The sequence below is a fragment of the Euprymna scolopes genome, chromosome 40, assembly GCF_053919585.1.
Source record: "Euprymna scolopes isolate OS-2025 chromosome 40, ASM5391958v1, whole genome shotgun sequence".
Classification (NCBI taxonomy): Eukaryota; Metazoa; Mollusca; class Cephalopoda; order Sepiida; family Sepiolidae; genus Euprymna; species Euprymna scolopes.
The window spans coordinates 47,016,309-47,036,615 of NC_136521.1; the positions used below are offsets into that span (position 1 = coordinate 47,016,309).

The following is a 20,307-nucleotide window of genomic DNA, read 5'->3' on the forward strand; positions in this document are numbered from 1 at the left end:
AATATTTTTCTCCCCTTTCCTTTGCAAAACTTAATCCTGTTCTGCAAGGTCAAAAACAAATTTTTAATGATTACAACGTACGAGAAATTCAGTCAAGTATTAAGATTCTTGAATTGCATAAAAATAAACGAAACTGCATTTTCTGGTAGCATGTAGCATAAAATGCGAAAATAAATTTGGATACTTGTGAAGTTTACAAACCATGCTATTGATTTTAGATAGGATTTTAAAGTTAAATTCATTTTTTTTTTCTTTTACAGTATCTTTATTAAATTGTTAGGTGAATGTACAGAATAGTTAAGAGACCCTTCCTTCTTCTCCTGTCACGAATTGCTTTCTAAATAACATTATTTCAGTGCAATTCATAAACTGTACATGTACCCCAGTTTGTTGATAGTAAAAATTTTATGTTTATGTGAACCATAGGTGTCTTTTTGGCAACCCCGTAACTTATTACCATCAACCCCTCCACTTTAGTCCTCCTATTTCATGAGCAACGTATCTAATGAAGGGAAAATTGCTATTTGACAAGTCAATTCTTTAATGTGATCAGTGTGTGAAGTGCATAGATGCTTTATGTGTCTTTTTTTTTTTTTTTTTTTTTTTTTTAAACAAATGAGTCGCCACTTATCAAGGTCTAGAGACCACTCGAGGATGAGTTGATGATAACTTGTTTTTAATAAAACAAGCCAAATCAAATTATTTAAACAATAAAAGGTTTAATAGAACAATATATTTTTTCTTTTTTTTTTACAAATGATGTTTAAAAAAAACATCTGAAGAAATTTGGATATTTATACCTTCACGTCATAACATAAAATTTGGTTCATATTTAAAATAAATTATTTAAAAAAACAAAAAAAAAAAAAAACTTTTCTGTATTTTGAGATGAGGATTGATTATTCGTATTATTTGGATTTATCGGACTACTGTTCTCATCTTGGGTGATTTTTACGTTTCGGTCGATGTAACCTCAGACCTACTTCAAGTATATCGTGTCGAACTCCGGAACGTTTCTGTTGAACTTGGGAATTTTTCCGCAAGGACCTGTGGGTTAGTGGTTAGAGTACTTGGAAAAAACAATTGTAAAAGTGATGTTCTCCTGAAGGTTGAAGGGTCAATCCTCAGTGTGGGTGACCGAAAAATACAATTGCAGCGAATTACTTTGGACCTCAATCTGACAGAACAAGAGCATGCTAACTCTGTGAAGTAAATAAAGGGTTCTGCTCGAAATATCATCCAAATTCCCAAGTCTGACAGAAACATTCCCGAATTCGGTAAGATACACCTGAAGAAGGTCAGAGGTTACATCGACCAAAACGTGAAAATCACATTGAAGATGAGAACAGTAGTCCGATGAATCCAAATAATACAAGAAAAATCTTTATGATGTATGTACTTGTCATGGAATGAAGATATCATATTCTGAAAGTCACATGGGTTTGGCTAGTAAACAAAAATATTTAGTTGTCAAAGTCAACTAAAGATAAATTTGTTCATAGAGCCCTGGTCTATAATTTTTTACTTAATCCCATCAGGGTATGTGCACTCTTTTCCCATCATGTGGTCAGCTATACTTGATTTTTCAATATTTCCTATGTATTATGGTTTTCCAGTGTTTTTTAGTGGGCAACATGTCTGAACCTTTATATGTTTTTCTACACTTAAAGCTGGGAACAGTAGTTTGAATAATACAAATTATTAATCCTCATTTAATGTAGAAATATGTCTCCTGTAATGTCTTTTCAACGAAACTGTAAATTAATTTACTTTCTTTTATATTTTAGGTGGTCCTCCATTGCATCAACCACCTCCAGTGTCAGCCCCACCACCAGGTCATCCTCCAACACCAGCACCTCATGTTAACCCTGCCTTCTTTACTCCACAACATGGTCAGCCTCCACCTGCAGGCCCAATGGTAAGATTTTTTAACAATTTAATTTTCCATTTCTTTAATTTAAAAAAAGAAAAACGTGTATATGTATATATTTTCTAGTTTTTAATTATTACTTTAATGCATTTTCTCTTTTCTTTTATGGATTTTATTAAAATGAGTACTTACTGTAAAGGTGGTTTATTCTTTAGAATATTTTACGAACGGTTGCTAGTTTAAGGGACAGTAATGCATTGTTTTAGTTATTGGACTTTGCGGCTTACGTATTATCAAACAGATGTTTAAAAAATGTTGTGTGTGTGTGTGTATATATATATATATATATATATATATATATATATATATATATATATATAATTTTAACCCAACTCTTCAACCCAAGGCTCATCTACAAGAATGTCATTTTTTCTTCATCCCTGAATATTTTTAAAGAGACTCCAAAGAATACCTTTTTGGAATATCTTATTGGATCTACCCAATACGAACCTCATATTCTCACTGGATTTCTGCAACACTAATTATTGGACATTGCTGAGTATTTTTTATTTTTCTATAAACTTTTTCTTTCCTTCAAAAACTTTTATAACTACCGTCTTCAAAGATTGTGCTAACCAGCAAAATTAGATTTTTATCTATATATTCCTTTTGCTAACGTTTTTTTCCTCTGAGGAGGAGAGCCTATCTTTGAAACTCCATTGAAAAAGGAGTTTTTCTCACTTTTTCTTGTATTCCTGGGTTTGAATAGAATATTTTGAATTTAATTCTACAAATTGTGACTTCTTATATATAAATGAACCTGAAACAATATTTTCATTAATAAAGCAACCCTATCAAGATATAAAAAACCCTACTCAGTTAAGGGGAGTAATTTATAAATTAAATTTAAAAGATAAGAAATAAAGTTATGTAGAACTTTATATCATCAGGTCAATAAGGATGAGAGTGAGAGGAAAAATGGAAAAAAAACTTTAGGCCTTGGCATTTTGAAGTTGAAGGAGAAAAGCTGGCATTATACAAGGATAAGTAGGTTTTATCTTTTTTTACCTTTATCCTTGTATAATACCGGCTTTTCTCTTCTTCTGATGAGAAGCATTTAGCTTCAAAATGTCATGGCCTAAAGAGATTCCTTTCCATTTGTTCTCACTCTTATTCATATTGATATGATAAAGTTCTATTCTTTATCTATTTCATTAATTTATATATATCTATATATACATAATGAATGTGTGTATATGTTTGTGTGTGTAGCTTTAATCTAATGGCCTTATTGATGTCAGATTTTCTTAAAACCTTTAACACTTTCTTCCTCTCTCTCTCTCGTGAGTTTTTTCACCTTTCAATTTAACTCTTATCAACTGCAAGATCATCTCTCGCTTAATATAAAACACATGGCTTACCATATTTCCCTATACGTTGATCTAGACCATGCGTTCCAAAAATGTCTAATTTACTTTAAGAAATTAATTCTCTTCCCCGATATCTCATGGAGAAAATATCCTTTGGGCATATGGGGCATCTTTGGCCAAGTGTCAACACCCTTGACCACACTTAACCCTTCTCCACACTTAACCCTTCTCCTTCAGCAAGGTAATTTAGTACTGCTCAGTGCATGCAACAACATATATATATATATATATATATATATATATATATATATATATATATAATAGAAAGGGTAATATTCAGTTTACAAATAGAAAAATGTAAACTCAAAATGAATATAAATATATAGCAATATTTATATAATAATCCAAACTAGATGTAAAAACTCAATTTCCTTTTTCCTTAATCTTTTTGAATCCCTATAAACTGTCATTAACTGTTTAATAACTTTTTTAATGCAAATATGATTAATTTCATATTTGTAGTTTCTTTTGATGCATTAAACTGCAAATTTTATTGTATATTTTGCATACCTTTTTCCTTTCATAAGAGGACTTGCAATTTTCGAGACTCCATGGAATAAGGTCTTTCTTGTTTATTTGTACTCCTTGTCGGATAATTAAAATTTTGTATACCTTCCTTACAGGTTTTTTTAAAATTTAAGTGAATTTTCAATAAGATTTCTGTATTATATATATAATGGTTGAGCATACATGTTTGTGTGTGTGTGTATATATATATATATATATATATATATATATATATATATATGAAGGCATCCACATACAGTAGTTTCGTTGTATTACAACTCAGACTCGCACCTCTTTCTAGCCAAGGATTGAGCCTAGAACCATCACGTTGATAGTCGGCAGTTCTACCAATCGACCCACAAGAGCACTGCCTGCAAATAACCTCAGCAAATGTCCATTTCAAATAAACATTTGTTCACCACTTTTATAGTGCTCAAGCCAGTTGTCTTTGTTTACAAACAAACAGTGTGTTTCACATTTACAGTCAATTAAGTAGCAGGTGAGATCATTTACGACAGTGCTCTACTCAAAGAGGGGAGCTTCCCCAAAACCTCTGGCCTGGATGGACGGTAGACTAAAACTTGCTGCCGTGGTTTCAAATGATCTGAAATAATAGAGAGGGGAGACTTGATTCCAAATATTTCTCATATGTTATATCTCCTCTCTTTTGGAAATATGGTACAATTATGAATATCTCCAGTATCAAATAATCTTTATACACTGTGACATTTACTTTATGTATGAAAACCAAAAAGGGGAGATATAACATATGAAAAACATTTAGAATCAACTCTCCCCTTGCTGTTATTTCAGATCATTTGAAACAATAGCAAGTTTGCAAAATTATTATATTGCTGCATAGTTAGTCAGGTACTCTTCAGATGTTTACCTTAAAAAGACTTATAAAAACACCATTTTGGACAACTTACATGGTTCATGTAACCGACACAATCTGCCGTTTCTTTCACAGTTACAAAGTCTTTAATTTGTGCATATTTATTTATCTGTGTTTGGTTAGTATTCCCAGACTATTGGCCATTATTATACAACATTTAAAGCTTTATACTTTAATTTATTCAACTTGGAATTTCTTTTTTTCTGGACAATTAGTTAAATGTATACATACACATATAAAATAGTCTTTATGAATATGTAATTTGGTTCTTGTTTCGAATTCCCTCGATATTAAAATAGAAAAATATGTGCGATGCATATGCCCGTGACAAAATCAAAATATATTCCAAAAATCATGTGAATTGATCAAGTAATTTTATTTTTCTTAATAAGAAAATCCAATTTTATGAGTATCCAGAGTTACTGTTGCATTTATCATTTTGAAAAAAATATCTCAAGAAACAAAGGGAGATAATTCAACAATAATTCATACTTACTAGATTTATGTTGTAATGCCTACGAATTTCCCTTAGTTGCTTAAAGATGATTGGACTTTACCCATTTTAAAATGAATTTGATGCTTGTTAAGTTATAATCAACAAATCGATTTGATATATCATTTTAAGCAAAAACAATATCATGTACTTAAGAATCATGTTGAAAATAGTAATATATCCAAAAATCACGAAAATTCATTGAGTAGAACTGCTATTGTGTTTTTAGTAAAAAAAAAAAAAGAAAAAAAGTCTTTTGCTATAGACAACAAATATTGCAACCATTTCAAGTAATTTAAAATATTCTTTTCAGAGTTATGTCCCCAGTGTATAGCCTCCTATTGTCTGCTCTAAGAAAAATGCAATTTTACCCAATTTTCTGTAAAAATTACTTTTAACTATAAATAAATTTCTACTCAATGAATTTTCGAAATTTATATATCTATAAAAGTGAAATTGTGTGTGTGTGTGTGTGTGTGTGTGTGTGTGTGTGTGTGTGTGTGTGTCTACATTTCCCTGCCAAACTACTTTGTTAATTTTCAGTCTACAGACTCAAGATTTGACATAAGGAGTATTGAGATTTAGGAAAACCTTTTTAATCGGTTTTTGGCCAGAAATTTGCCTGTCAAGGGGTCAAAGTTCAACAATTTGACTTTTGAAAACTCTACCAAACTCCTCTGCTAATTTTGGGTCTAAACACTTTTTAGATATAGGTTCCTTGGACATGGATCAAACTATTTAACTTGATTGGAGCCCAAAACAATAAATGTTATGGGGTCAAAGTTTAAAAAAATTGATCTCTCAGCCAATTTTTGGTCCAAACATTTGAAATTGGTACATAGTGTATTCAGACATAGAACAAGCTTTTTAATCAGTTTTTAGCCGAAAATTTGGCTACCAAGGTGTCAAAGTTCAAAAGATTTGACCTTTGCGGTCTCTACCAAATTACTCAGCCAATTTTGGGTCTAAACATTTGAAATTTTACATAAAGGGTATTCGGACATGCAGCAAGGTTTTTAATCAGTTTTTGGGCGAAAATTTGGCTGCCAAGAGGTCAAAGTTGAAAGAGTTGACCTTTGCAGACTCTACCAAACTCCTCCACCAATTTTGAGTCTAAACATTTGAAATTTTAGATGTAGATTACCTGGACACAAGTCAAGTTTTTTAATATATATATATATATATAGTCATCGACATACAGTCCTTTTTCGTTGTATCACAACTCATCAGTGCCCCTAGACTAGCACCTCTCCCAAGCCGAGAATTGAACCTAGAACTATTGCGTCGACAGTCAGCAATTCTACCGATCGACCTACGGGAGCGGCGCCTGTAAATAATCTCGCCACATGTCTATTTAAACAAACGTCCGTCTACCACTTGTACAGTGCTCTAACCGCTTTGTTTATAAACAAAGAGATGCACATAAAGTTATGAACAGTACATAGGGCCTAAGCAAAGCCGGACTGAATTGCTAGTTTGTGGATATTTTTGGCATGATAATTAAATATGTAATAATGTTTTTGATTAAATAACATTTTAAAAAATCGATCTGTCAGCTGTATCTTAACAAGCACCATAAATTATTCCAGAATCAAATTATGTAGTTCCATTAAGTAAAATAGTACAATTTTAAATAAATACTTTTAATTGGCATGCCAGAAGTACTTTAATATTTATAAAAACATGAGTTTTTGATATTGTAAAAAAAACCTTTGCCATCTTTCTTTGGGAAGAAATATAACAAGGGAAGTAAAACACAGTTTATTAAAAAAAAAAAAAAAAAAAAAGATGGCAATAGTTACATGCTATTTATTTCCCTTTGGAACTCTCCTCTGTGTATGTGTTTTTAACATTTGGTGCTTCTGTATTAGAAATAAAAAAAAAATAGAAATGCTTCTTCTAATGCCAGTAGGCACAGGTGAAACGTGAACAAATTCTGCAGAAACTTTCGTGTTTTTTCTAATGGTTGGAAATACTTGATGCTTCGCCAAGGCTATCAAGGGTATTTTTTTTTATCATGATGCTATCAGTAGATAGGTTGCCTACCATATCTTAAGAGAGGCCTATCTACCTTCGGGAAAAGTTTTTTTTTTTTGGTATTTTTACCTTGCAATATATACAGCACCTTACCTTCCCAAATGGTCACCCATCTGGTACTGGCCAAGCTCAACATTACTTAACTTTGGTGATCTGGCGAGAATGGGTGTGTCAGTGTGATTGTGCCGTATTGTGACTTCTATATTAAAATAATGAAAAAATATTGAATTTCAAGTAAAACAAATGGTACGTACATAATTGTCATGTCGCTAATAGTAACATATCCAAAAATTATAGAAAACAATAAGGTAGAAAATTAATTATTCATGAAAAACAGTTCCGATAAGGTTACATACTGGGTTGGACATAATGGATAACATGACGTAAGCAAAAAGCGAAGTAACTCAGTTGAAAGGAGAAATAATTTATTCAAAAAACAAAAATAAATTTATTTATTTTTATTATTTTTTTTTTCATTGTTTGAATTTTTTATTTTTTTTATAAAAATAACTGATTGAACTTGTGATAAATTGAAAATTTGGTACTTGTACAGTTTAATCAAGACATTAAAAAATAAAATCTCGAAAAAAGGTTATATTGTACGTATCCGTTTTGGACTGAAGATCGGCAAGAAAAAAATTTTTAGTTAATTTGATCGAGTAGTTTTTTTACAGCGGAAAAACACGTTTTTATGACAGCGCATTGAAGTCAGCCATTATGGAAATTTTTAACATGCCACGGGGAGATAACTCCATGTAAAGCGCCGATACTCCCTTCTCATCTTTATTACTAGCTTTTCTTCCTAAAAATCAAACCTTTTGCTCGGTATCATAAATTGTTTTTTCGCTGTAAAAAAAAAAAAATCTACTTGATGAAATTAGGTGGAATTTTTTTTTTGAGAACTTCAATATAACCTTTTTTCGATATTTTCATATTTTTTAATGTCTTGGTTAAACTGTACAAATACCGAAAATTTAATTACCTCTCCTGTTAACCCTGCAATTCAAATCAGTAGACTTTTAAACTAAATCGTTAGCTTTTACAAATGCTTTTTTTATGAATAATTATTTTTCTACCATATCGGTTTGTGATTTTAAATCTCTCTTGTCTGTTTAAATGTATGTATGTATGTCTGCCTAAAACTTTCGACAGAGGTGACCGATTTTCACGAGATCAGTACGGTTTTGAAGCTCGACCTTTCGGACGACAAATATAAAAAAATTGGCTAAAAACATCAATTCCTTCATCCTCAACTGGGCACTTTTCTACAAGAGGGGTCGCTTTTTTAGCCAATATTTTTGAAAGTCATCCCCTCTTTTCGATTGACTAGCCTTAATTTAAACCTTCACTACTTCCAATTTGGTGATGGACGCAATAGCAAAAACATCACTTTTTTTTCTTTTTTTTTTTTAAATCACATTCTTTTTCTCCTTCGCGGTATGGGTTCGAGTCTGCCTACCTACTACCACTTTTTTTTCTTTTGCTCAACACACACCTCCTAACACCCGGGCACCCAAGATAGTAATATAGAAGCATAAAATATTTTGTTTCCGCTAATTTTCATCAGCAAATATCTTCTGATTGTTTTTCGTAATTTTTCGACATGTATACCATAACATGATAATTAAGTAGAGACTGTTGGTTTGCCTTGAAATTCAATATTAAAATTTTTTAATTTCGTTATTATGTAGTTCCACTTTTTTTCAGAATCAACTTTCTCGTCCTATCAACTAAAACAATACAATTTTAAATAAATGTTTCAAAAAAGTGACATTTATTTTGTTGATGAATGTTTAGCTAACAATTATTTTTATGAGTAGAAAAACAAAAAATATTGTTTTAAAAAAAATTTAATGGTTGGCCATGTTAATAAAGTTTTATTTATTTAAAGAATATTTAGTTGGCAGTGATAATTATTTTTACTGAAAAGTCTTTTGTTAACAGTATTGATCTTAAGACATTATTGTCAAAAGAAATATTATTACCAGTTCATATATTAGATCCATTGCTAGTTCTGATTCGCATGAAATCCATTCTTTCTATCACTCCAAACACTTTCTCATATCTGAGGTTATTCTCTATCTCTACAAATCTACTATCAGACCATGTATGGAGTATTGTTGTCATGTTTGGACTGGTGAATCTCATTCCCATTTGAAAGTTCTTGATAAGATTCAGGGATGTGATGTTCCTATTTACTTGCCTCCCCACGAGAGCAGAGTAAGACACAAGGTCGATTTTTAATGTGGGAAAAGTCCAGCTCCTTAAAAAGGGGCACTCTGGATAGGAACAAAAAATAAAAATTGATGCTGCTAGTCTCAATCTTTTCTAAAAATAATATTATGACATGTGTTTTTCAGAATTGTCTGATCTATTCCCTGCTTCGTTTGTTCCAGCTTGTTTGACTCGTTGGTTTAGTGGTCTTCATCAATTTGCTGTTTTGATACCTCAGTAATACAGTTTCCTATTCCAGTAGCTTCTTTCCAAACACTTTCTCATGTCTGAAGCTATTCACTATCGCTACAAGTCTATTATCAGATCATGTATGGAATGCTGTTCTTGTCATATTTGAACTAATGAATCTCATTCCCATATGAGGGTTCTTGCAGGAATGTGATTGGCCCTTACCATTATTCTCTGCAACCTCTCTTTCACCGATGTGATGTTGCTAGGCTCAGTCTTTTCTAAAAATAATGTTGTGTTCTTCAGAATTGTCTGATGTATTTTCTGCTTCCTTTGTTCCAGCTCATTTGACTCGTTGGTTTAGTGATCTTCATCAATTTGCTGTTTTGATCTTTTTCTTCTTGTATTATGGTATGTTCATGCCGTAGATGAAATCATGGTTAGTGTTCTCCATAGGCTTCGGTCCATTGTTGGTCCAATTCCTCTGAAGACATCACATAATTTTGAACTTGGCAGAATACATGAAGTGAGTTGCCATTACCTTCTCCAGCGCAGTGGTATCTGACTCGCATGTTTGCGTTGTCCTTAGATCATCCGCATAGCTGCAGTCGAATAATGTAACTCTTAATACTATAGAACCGTTGATCTGCTAGAGATTCATCCTCCTCCATGGCCATCCAACATCCTGCTGCTGACGTCATCAGTTACCTTCTCCTAGATGAATGTCTTAACTAAGACAAGGGGGTGTATCTCTTCCAGTGAATTAATGCGCCTCCAGATATCAACCTGGAAATTTCTTATGACATCGCAGTACATACAGCGCCTAGCCTTACCAAATGGTCACCCATCTGGTACTGGCTAAGCTTATAATTGCTTAACTTTGGTGATCTGGCAGGAACCGGTGTGTCAACTATTTTGATACCTTATAGTAATACAGTTTCCTATTCCAGTAGCTTCTTTCCAAGAATTGCAAGCTTGTGAAACTCTCTTCCTGCTGACTGTTTATCTCCTACTTATAGTCTTCTCCTTTTCAATAATCAAGGCAAATAGGCATCTCCTGGCTTTGCAATCATCATCTTTTATATTTGTTAGCTCCTTACACAAAGTGGTCTTATGCTTTGTCTGAAACGATTTCCATTAAAAAATTATACAGCTTGATGCAGAAACTATTGTGGAATTTCCACACGTTTCCACTAGCTATTATTTATAGCATAACTGATACTTTTGACCACACTAGTATACATACGAATGTATATAGTCTATTGTTGCATTGGATATTTTTTCAGCTCTAAATGAATGTAAATTTTTATTTTGTAGATTCCAGTTGGTCAGTTTGAAACCTTACCTTTCTTGGACCCAGATGTTAAATTCCATACAAACCACGTATGTAACTGTTTTAAAATTTCTTGATCATTTGAATTTTAAAATTTTCAGTACAATTGCACTTTAGTTAACCGGAAGTATTTTTTGTTTTCATTTTTGGAAGGGTTATATTGGTGAAAGGGGAAGATAATCCAAAATTAATGGTGTTTTTTGACCAGACTTTTCTGGTAATAAAAAAAAAAATTCAATAAGTAATGAAGTATCACAACAGAAAACATTAAATAATAAAACATTTATTGAATTTAATTGAAATTGTTAAAAATTTAGCAACAATATTTTAAAATCAAAATTATATTTAAAATCTAGAGAAGAAATGGAATGTTCTATCAAAATAACATTTTTTTTATAATGCACAAATAAAATATAATAAAAGGCAAAATGTGTGTGTGTCTGTGTGGGCGTTTGTATATCTGCCACAAACTTTCGACAGACGCGTAGGACCGTGACAAAATTGGTATTGTTTTAAAGCTCGGTATTTCAATTACAAATATCGAAAGATTGATCAAAAATATTAATTCTTTCACTGTCAACTGTGCCGTTTTTTTACAAGGAAGAGTGGGTCATTTTTTTTTTTTGTCAACATTTTTGCAAGTCATTCAAACTTTGCATTAACGACGTTGCATAAAACAGGTTATTTTGAACACCCGTGATGTCAAAAGCGTGGTGGCACATTGATAAGACCATTTGCTTTTTTTCACCTCCTTTTCCTCTTTGCGTTACAGGTTCGAGCCTACCTACTACTACTTATTTTTTTGTTTATTTCCTCAACAACCCCCCCCCTTACCTTACATACACCTCCATACACTCAGGTAATATGCCAGACACCCAGGCTAGATTTTTAATAATGCGTAAATAAAATATGATAAAAGGCAAAATGTATGTGTTTATGTCTGCCAAAAACTTTTGACTCATGCAAGGAACACTGACAAAATTGGTAACATTAGAAAGATCAATCTCTCGGACGACAAATATCTAAAAATTGGCCAAAAAAAATTGTGTGCTAGTCAGATGGGCCGTTTTTTGCAAGGCGAGGTTAGTTTTTGCGTCAACATTTTTGCAAAGTCATTCATGCCTCGCAATCTCAACATACATTTTAAAGGTGTTATTTCGAAGGCCCGTAACCTAAGTGTGCTGTGGGTGAGAGGATTAAAGTGTTTGCTTTGTTCATCTCCTTTTCTCTTTCGTGTTACAGGTTCCATTCTGCATACTGCAGCTAATTTTTTTTTTTTTTCACCCCCGCTTGCATGGGCACTCGCTGCTATTTTGATTGAAACTTTTTTTTTTTTTTATATAGGGCTGGGTAGCTCAGTGGCCTTACTATACCACATATCCACACCCAGCCAATAAAATATAACTTTCAGTTTACAATATTATGAAATAGATAGAATGTATTTTACTATATAACTTTTTCTGTTTTTTGAGAAAGATAAATTTCTTTATTAAAATGAGTTTTAAGAATTGGGCGTTAAGATAGTCGACAAATCAATTTTTTTTAAATATATCGTTTTAAGCAAAAACAATATTATGTAATTGTCATGTTGAAAATAGTAATATATCCAAAAATGATAAAAATTCATCAGGTAGAACAACTGTTATTGTTTTTTAGTAAAAATGTCTATTGCTATAGACAACATATTCCAGCTATGAATAAGGAATCTGAACTATGCCTCCGGGTTATGTTCTCTGTATGTTAACTCTTTACCATCTACTTTATAACATCTAAGAAAAATGCAATTTTCCCCAATAATTACTTTTAACTATAAATTAATTTCTACTTGATGAATTTTCGTAATTTTTGGATATACTACTATTTTTGACATGACAATTCGTTACGTAATATTGTTTTTGCTGAAAACGTCAGATTTAAAAAAATCGATTTGTCAACTCTATCTTAACAAGCACCAAGAAGTGTAACAGTGTCTCTTTTTTTTTTTACACAGGAATCACCACTTATCAAGGCCCTGAGGCCACAGGTTAATGAGCATACATTATTCAATGTGATTATAGTGTAGTAAACATAAGTAGTGTAAATTGGATTACTTAGGGGGACGGTTCATCAAGAACTTGTTTATGTTGGACTTGAAGACAATCAGATTGCAGTCAGCTGGAAAGCAGGTAAACGGAAGAGTTCCACAGGCGTGCAGTTCTAAAGAAGTTTTGTTCATGGAATCTACATTTAGGTTTAGGCACAGATAAAGAGTGTGGGAAATTATTGATAGTGGTTTTGGCTAGATGAGTGTTTAATGTGAATGTTTGACAAGGGGGGACCATCGATTGAAGCTCAGATGAGCACTTGCCATGAAAATAATGATAAAACGGAGGCAGGCTTGCAAGGTCTCTTCTGTTGCAGGAAAAGAAACAAACATCCCCCATTAAGCTACAAAGTCTATTTTGAACTCTTGTCAAGGTAGGATAAGCTGTTTCTAGCAGCTCCTGCCCAGATGTGGCAACAGTACTTTTGATGTGTAGAAATGTGCGTTTTCTAATTTTTTTGCTATACTGAAGAATTAAAATTTATGAAATGTATTTGAATCTTGTGAAAAATATAACGGTTTCTATTTTTGTATTTTTATTCATTTATTTTTTGGAAAAAAAGAAATTTCTTAAATAAAACTAAACTTTGGATTATTTTCACTTTCTGCTTGGTAATCCTTTTTCAAAAAAAAAAAAAAAAAAAAAATACTTCCGGTTAACTGTAATGCACTTGTGCCAGAATTTCATTTTTGGTTGATGTTGATCTTCCTTAAACTCTGCTGTTCGAACTGCTTTCTTCATGTGGCCTACTGGCCTTCAGTCACCATATGCCTAATTTTTCAGCCTCCCCATTCACAGCCTGGTGATATGTATGTGCGACAACCTCCACCAGCAGCTTATCCAAACGACCCATATGGCAGACCTCCAGAAAGGTATGTACTTTTTCGTTTCTTACTTTCCTCAGATGTGTAAAGAAACTAGATTAAATATAGAAATAATTCCCGTTCAGGTTATCTATAAATATAAAAGCGAAAATGTATGTATGTGTGTTCGCTTTTTGTGTATGTCTGTAAAGGGCTTTTTTCGCTGGACTTTTCAGTTGGCTCATTCCTTCTTAAAACTTTTTATATCACATCTAAATAATAATATATATGAGTTACGAAGGGGGGGGGGGAGGTCGCCTGTCTATTTAATTTGCCCGACTTTCACGTGTTATTTTTTCCAGATTTTTAGAGCGTCCTGTGTATCTTTCGCTTTGCAGTATAAAACAAGTGAAAACTGGCTTGCGCCGCGTCATGTTTCAAGGTCAAACATCACGTAACTTAAGGTTCTCGTACCTGTTAATTTCATTTTATAAACATTAAATTAAGAGGTTTTTCATTCCTCTTCTCTCGTGGCCGAGATGGCTAGGTCCCAGGGTTTTTCTCCATTTCGTTTCCATCTCCACGTCAAAGGTTCGGGGTTCAAGCCTACTTTTCTACTAAAACTTTTTTTTTTCCTTTTAAACCTCCAAACACCTGGCCAACACACACACCTACAAACACCCGGGCAAGTAGTTTATAATCAGCTGTCATATTTCCTAATTTTCTGTGTGGTTGCTACCGAAAGTAGTGACAAGGCAAATCAGTTACTTCACTTCATTGTTCTTCGTATTTCTATTGTGAAGCGATTTATTGAAATAAAATATAAGAAAAAGGCATTATTGAAAAATATACAATAAAAATTTATAAAATTATACAGATAAAAATTACACATTTTATTTTCACTTTTAATCATAAAATTTAAATTAAAGTTTTTTATTTGAATTTGTATAATAAATATGTTTATGAAAGTATAAAAATAAAATTATTGAACTCCAAATTACAAAGGAACTTATTGAAATCAAAATAAAATTTCAAACATCATAAAAAAACATATTCAATGCGCAGACCATCATTAAGTTGGTGTAGTCTTGATCAGCGTTGTCCCGGATGAATTATAATCTAAAAGTTAAAAGAAATTATTCATTCTTTGAGGGGTTAAATAAGACGGGTTTCATCAGGTGGGGTTTTTTTGGGGTTTTTTCTTTTTATAATTGTGTGTGTTCAGCTAGAGAGGAATGGTCTGCACAAAGGAGAAGGAGGGGGAGATGGAAAACTGATATTTCTTTTAATAGAAATATCTAACACTTTTGTGTCGGGCAATGCGTGGTATCGCTGCCAGTTTATAATTTTTTTTTTTTTTTTTTTTTTTTTTTTAGGCGAAGATTGATAATTTGTAATATTTTTTATTATTCAGTCTACTGTTTCCATTTTGGATACTATTTTTTGCAATGTTTCACTTAATATAACCTATAACGTTCTTAAGGTGTATTTTGTTAAACTTGGAAATCTTCAGGGTTTTTTTTTTGTTTTTTTTTAAATGAAAATAATTTCTAACAAAGTATGAAACCATAAGATGTAAGGAGCTAACCCCCCCCATATTACTTCAAGGTAAAAAACTAGCCTATGATAACTATTGTTAAATTTGAAAAAGGCATGAAGACACTTGATTTAAGGAGTGTTAAAAAAAAAAGTACTTTAAGGTAAAAAAAATTAGTTAATAAGCTTTATATGGATGGGTTCCAACCCAGAAAATAACAATTCTTTTCCTGTAGTCAAAAACATCACTTAAGGGTAGGCTGTATGAGGATCTGTCTGTGCAGTTTCATTTTAGATGCATTTTGGTATAAGAAACATGAATCAAATTAAATCATTAATGACTAAAAGTGAACTTTTTCAAAAATTCTTTTTGAATCTTACTCGAGGTACTAATTGACACCAAATGAGACTGCACTCATGAGTTTGAAGATAGACCCTATTTTCGCCCTCATTCAGCCTAACCCTACATCATTCTTGGAATGTGAAGACTAAATTGACAGAATAAGGAAAGCAAGAGTTAAAAGGCTGCCAAAACTAAACCGGAGGTTTACTTTGTACTCTTGTTTGGATTATTCAAATGACTCTTTTCATCTTAGATCTTATTCTCACAATATTTCAGTAGATGTAATCTCTGATCTTCTTCAGATGCGTCTTGTAGAAGCTTTATGGCAATATCTTTATGGAACCTTTTATTTAATTTGCGGATGTAGCTTGCTCTTGTTTCGTAATTTATGATTGTAGAAGTCTTAATTGTATTTTAGTATCACCCTTACTGAGGATTAAACCCTCAACCTCCAGAAAACTGTCATTTATAACTAACTAGCGGGGGTACCTGGCGTTTCCCGGGTGTTTGTAGGTGTGTGTGGTGTTAAATAAAAAAGAAACCGGGGGGGGGGGGATCAAACCCGAAGCCCTGAGGCGAAGTTTGAAAATAAAATCGGCCAGCCAGAATGAGTTAGTGAAAGATGTTTGAATTTATTTAAGTAAGAACCAAATTGACAGGTGCGCACCCGAAAGTCGTCGAGCGTAAGCATTGTTATAAGCGAAGTAAAAAAAGAAAATGTTAAAACTTAAGCGGGAAAAAAAAAACGCACAAAAAAACTAACGTAAGGCAAACAAACGATGAAAACAGAAAAACGAACATGTGAAAAATGGCTTAAATAAGCCTGTTTCGATATTAAAATTTAAAAAATCGGTTGGTACCTGGGTGTTTTTGGGTGTGTGGTCGGGGGTGGATAAGCGAAGTAAAAAAAAAAACAAAACAAAAAAAACAGAAAAACGAACGTTACGTGAAAAATGGCTTAAATAACACTGGTTCAATATTTAAATTTAAAAAATCAAAGAAAAAAAGACATCTCGCACCACGATTCGAACCCAAAACTTTTAGATAATGAACCAACGTGCTAATCGACTGGACTGACCTAACGCTACGTACATGAAATCGTGTCAGTTTTTCAACTATTTAAAGTAAATCAGGTCATGACGTCATCTGGCGCACGCGTAGAACCGCTTGTCGTCACGAGAAGACCGTTTTTGTTGAACCCCCCCCCCCTGCTGGGGCTTCGATATGATACCGAGTTTGTGAATTTTCGTTGTCTGTCGAAAGTTTTTAGCAGACAAACAAACATACACACATTTTCGCTTTTATATATATATATAGATTATTTTTTAGCACTTTATCCATAGTGCTACATATTTCATTTTGAAATTCCATACACACAAAGTTCTTAAAGATTGAAAGCCACATTCCTTCTTCATCCTCAAAACCAAAATTCCATTTATAAAAATAAAACTACTTGATTAATTTAGATAATTTTTCGAATATGATATTTTTGTTTAGTCATGGGTGTGTGTATATATATATATGTTTTTTTGTTATAGTCAACTAATGTACTTCCTAACTTCCGGCATAGCATTACTAGAAGTAGTGACAATGCAAATCAGTTCCTTTATTAATATTGTTCTTAAGTATTCCTGTTGTGAAGGGATTTATTGAATTAAAATATAAGAAAATATTGAAAAATATACAATAAAAATTAACAAAGTTTTTATTTGTACTTTTAATAACAAAATGTAAAAATAAAAGCCTTTGAAATTTTATGTGAATGAAATTATAAAAATGAAAGCTTTTAATTTGAATTTATATAATAAATATGTTTATGAAAGTATAAAAAAATTGAAATTAAAGAAAATTTAAAACATCATAAAAAAAAACATATCCAAGTCATAATATTCCCAAAAGTTTAAAAAGTTTTTTTCAATAATTCTCTAAAAAAAAAAAAATAAAATAAATAATTTGAATAATTCTTCATTAAAATAAGACCAAAAAAACTTTTTGATGATTATTAAATAATAAAAGAAAGATTGGAAAAACGTAATAAAAAGAGTACCTCCTCAAGGGAGATATAAATGTGAGAGGAAAAAAAAATTAAGGAACTGATTTGCCTTGTCACCACTCCCAGAAGCACTATGCTGAAAGTTAGGAAGTGTGTTAGCTGACTATAATCGATTTTTTTTATTTTTATTTTTTTTTTTCGATAGGGAGAATTCTTGACAAATGTCTTTTGTTATGGTGTACATGTTTTGGGGATTCATTTTTTTTTTTTTTTTTTTAAATAAATGTTTGTAATGTGTACATGTCCTATTTATTACCTCTTCTCTTTCTCTAGCCTTGGTGCCAATGTTTGTCCAATTCCTTTTCAGTTTGTTACTTTAGTATTCATTTCAAAATTGTTTTTTTTATATATATATATATATATATATATATATGGTCTTCTTTTAAACTAGATCAAGAATCTGTAAGAGTTTCATGCAGAAGTGGTTATGCTGCAAATGTTGAATTTAAATCTGTAACTGAGTTAATAATTTTCATTGAACTACATACACTATAGTAGCAAAATTTAGAAAATGGAAAAAAATCGATTTTTTTTTTTTTTTTTTTTTTTTTTTACAAAAAAGCAATGGTATCTACCGATTCTTGTGTCAATTTCAACTAAAAAGGATGATATTTACTTAATTGGCATTTCAGAAGTACTTATTTAAAAAAAAAACAAAAAAAAACAAGGTCCGATCTTTATTGTAAAAAAAAAAAAAGTACACTCGCCATACTTTGGGAGCAGATGACAAGAACAAGGGAAGTAACTCAGTTATGCTAAAAACTATGAAAATAAGTCATATTTATGATTGTTAACGCACAATTTATTAAAAAGTTGGCACAATATTTACATCCTCTTGAAACTCTCCGGTGTTGGTTTTTTTTTTTTTCTCTACTTTACTTTATTTGTGTAATTTTTTGATATATTCATTACTTTAACATAATTAGAAACCATTAGTTTGCCTTGAAATACAATATTAAAAATTTCGAATTTCGCTATTATAGTGTATTTGGACAATAATTTTTGCTTCTCATCTCTCTTTTCTTAGGCATGAATCAGCCTCCCCTGCCATTAGTGAACAAGAATTTGAGGAGATTTTCCAAAGGAATAAAACAGTGTCCAGTAGTGCGATCTCTCGGGCTGTTTCAGATGCCAGTGCAGGTATTACAAAAATGCCTTTTTTTTTTCAGACTTTTTCATTTATCCTTTTTTCTTTTTTTTTTTAATTTTCTTTTTTATTTATATTTTGAAATGTCCAAATAATAGAATGCAGTTACCCCCTGGAGTTTAAGAACTCTTCCTTAACAATTACAGTAAAACTAAACAATTCAAAACTGTCACTTTTACTTATAATTATTTTTGTACTCGATCAGTTTTCATAATTTTAAAAATTTTTACATGACAAGTAAGTACATATATTTTGGGGTCTGACATGTATATTACATTTATCTCAATATAAATAAACTTTTAAAAAAAAATTTTATTTTAATAGTATGAAACCTTTTTTTTTAATGGTATGAAACCATTTTTAATCTTTGTTAATATCTTCAGTATCCCCCCCCCCCAATAACTGTTGTTTTCATAAATAATTAGGTTGGTGCAAAAATAATTTCGTTTTTTGACGTTCGACTTCATGTCAAAAAATATTTTTGCACCAACCTAATAAAAAGTCTAATTATCGGGGGAAAAAAACATCTTTAAAATAAAATCAGACAAAAATCTGAAAATGTTTGAAATCAGTTGTTACAGAAGTAAAGGAAAAAATCAAAATCGTGATAAGTTGTCTACCATTACCTGACATTGGGATTTTAATATTTATGTCTGACAAGTTATACCATATATGGCATAATCATGTTAACGCACTTTGCCAGATTACTGAAGCTAAGCAACGCTGAGCTTGGCCAGTGCCAGATTCTTCCAAGTGGCAACTTGAAGTAATAAAACGATTATATTTTGGTGATTGTGTTTTTTGTTTTTTTACCGAAAGTCTCAACATAAAATTCAGTATTTAGAATTACACTTATTTAAAAAGAAAAACATCTTTATGTATATACTCGTCATTGAATGACGATGTCACATTCCAAAAAATCACTGGTTTAGCTTGTAACTTTTCTATTTGGATAATAAACGGAAATATTTAACTGTCACAGGTCAACTAAAGATGAATTTGTCTGTAGAGCCCTGCACTCTTTTCTTGTCAAATCTTGGAATCACATTTTTATGTTTTCTATACCATGTGCTGTTATCCTCTTTGTTTTTCATTCCAGGTGATTTTGCGAGTGCCATTGAAACGCTTGTCACTGCAATCTCCTTGATTAAACAATCAAAGATTGCTGGTGACGACCGATGTAAAATCTTAATCAGCTCTTTACAAGACACACTTCACGGTATTGAAGAGAAATCGTATGGCTCCAAGTAAGATTTTATTTTTTTTATGTCCTTTTGTAAGACCATGTGGTTCTATCCTGTCTCACAACAAATGCCAAGGGAGAACGTGCACAGGTTCACAAGCAAAAAAAGAAATAAAATAAAACAAACTCT

General features: G+C 31.7%; 1 protein-coding gene across 34 annotated transcripts in view; it reads left to right on the forward strand.

The window, feature by feature from the left end:
* LOC145265536 (cleavage and polyadenylation specificity factor subunit 6-like) overlaps positions 1-20,307 on the forward strand; it is a 180,271-nt gene that overhangs the window by 123,430 nt on the left and 36,534 nt on the right. For 17 of the 34 annotated variants that reach the window (XM_080121468.1, XM_080121480.1, XM_080121477.1 and 14 more), the window contains 5 exons: positions 1,788-1,918; positions 10,953-11,018; positions 13,836-13,924; positions 18,815-18,927; positions 20,034-20,181. In XM_080121468.1, coding sequence (XP_079977594.1) covers positions 1,788-1,918; positions 10,953-11,018; positions 13,836-13,924; positions 18,815-18,927; positions 20,034-20,181 — 547 coding nt within the window. The remainder of the gene's footprint in view (positions 1-1,787; positions 1,919-10,952; positions 11,019-13,835; positions 13,925-18,814; positions 18,928-20,033; positions 20,182-20,307) is intronic. The other 17 variants (XM_080121471.1, XM_080121478.1, XM_080121479.1 and 14 more) reach the window with 1 other exon arrangement.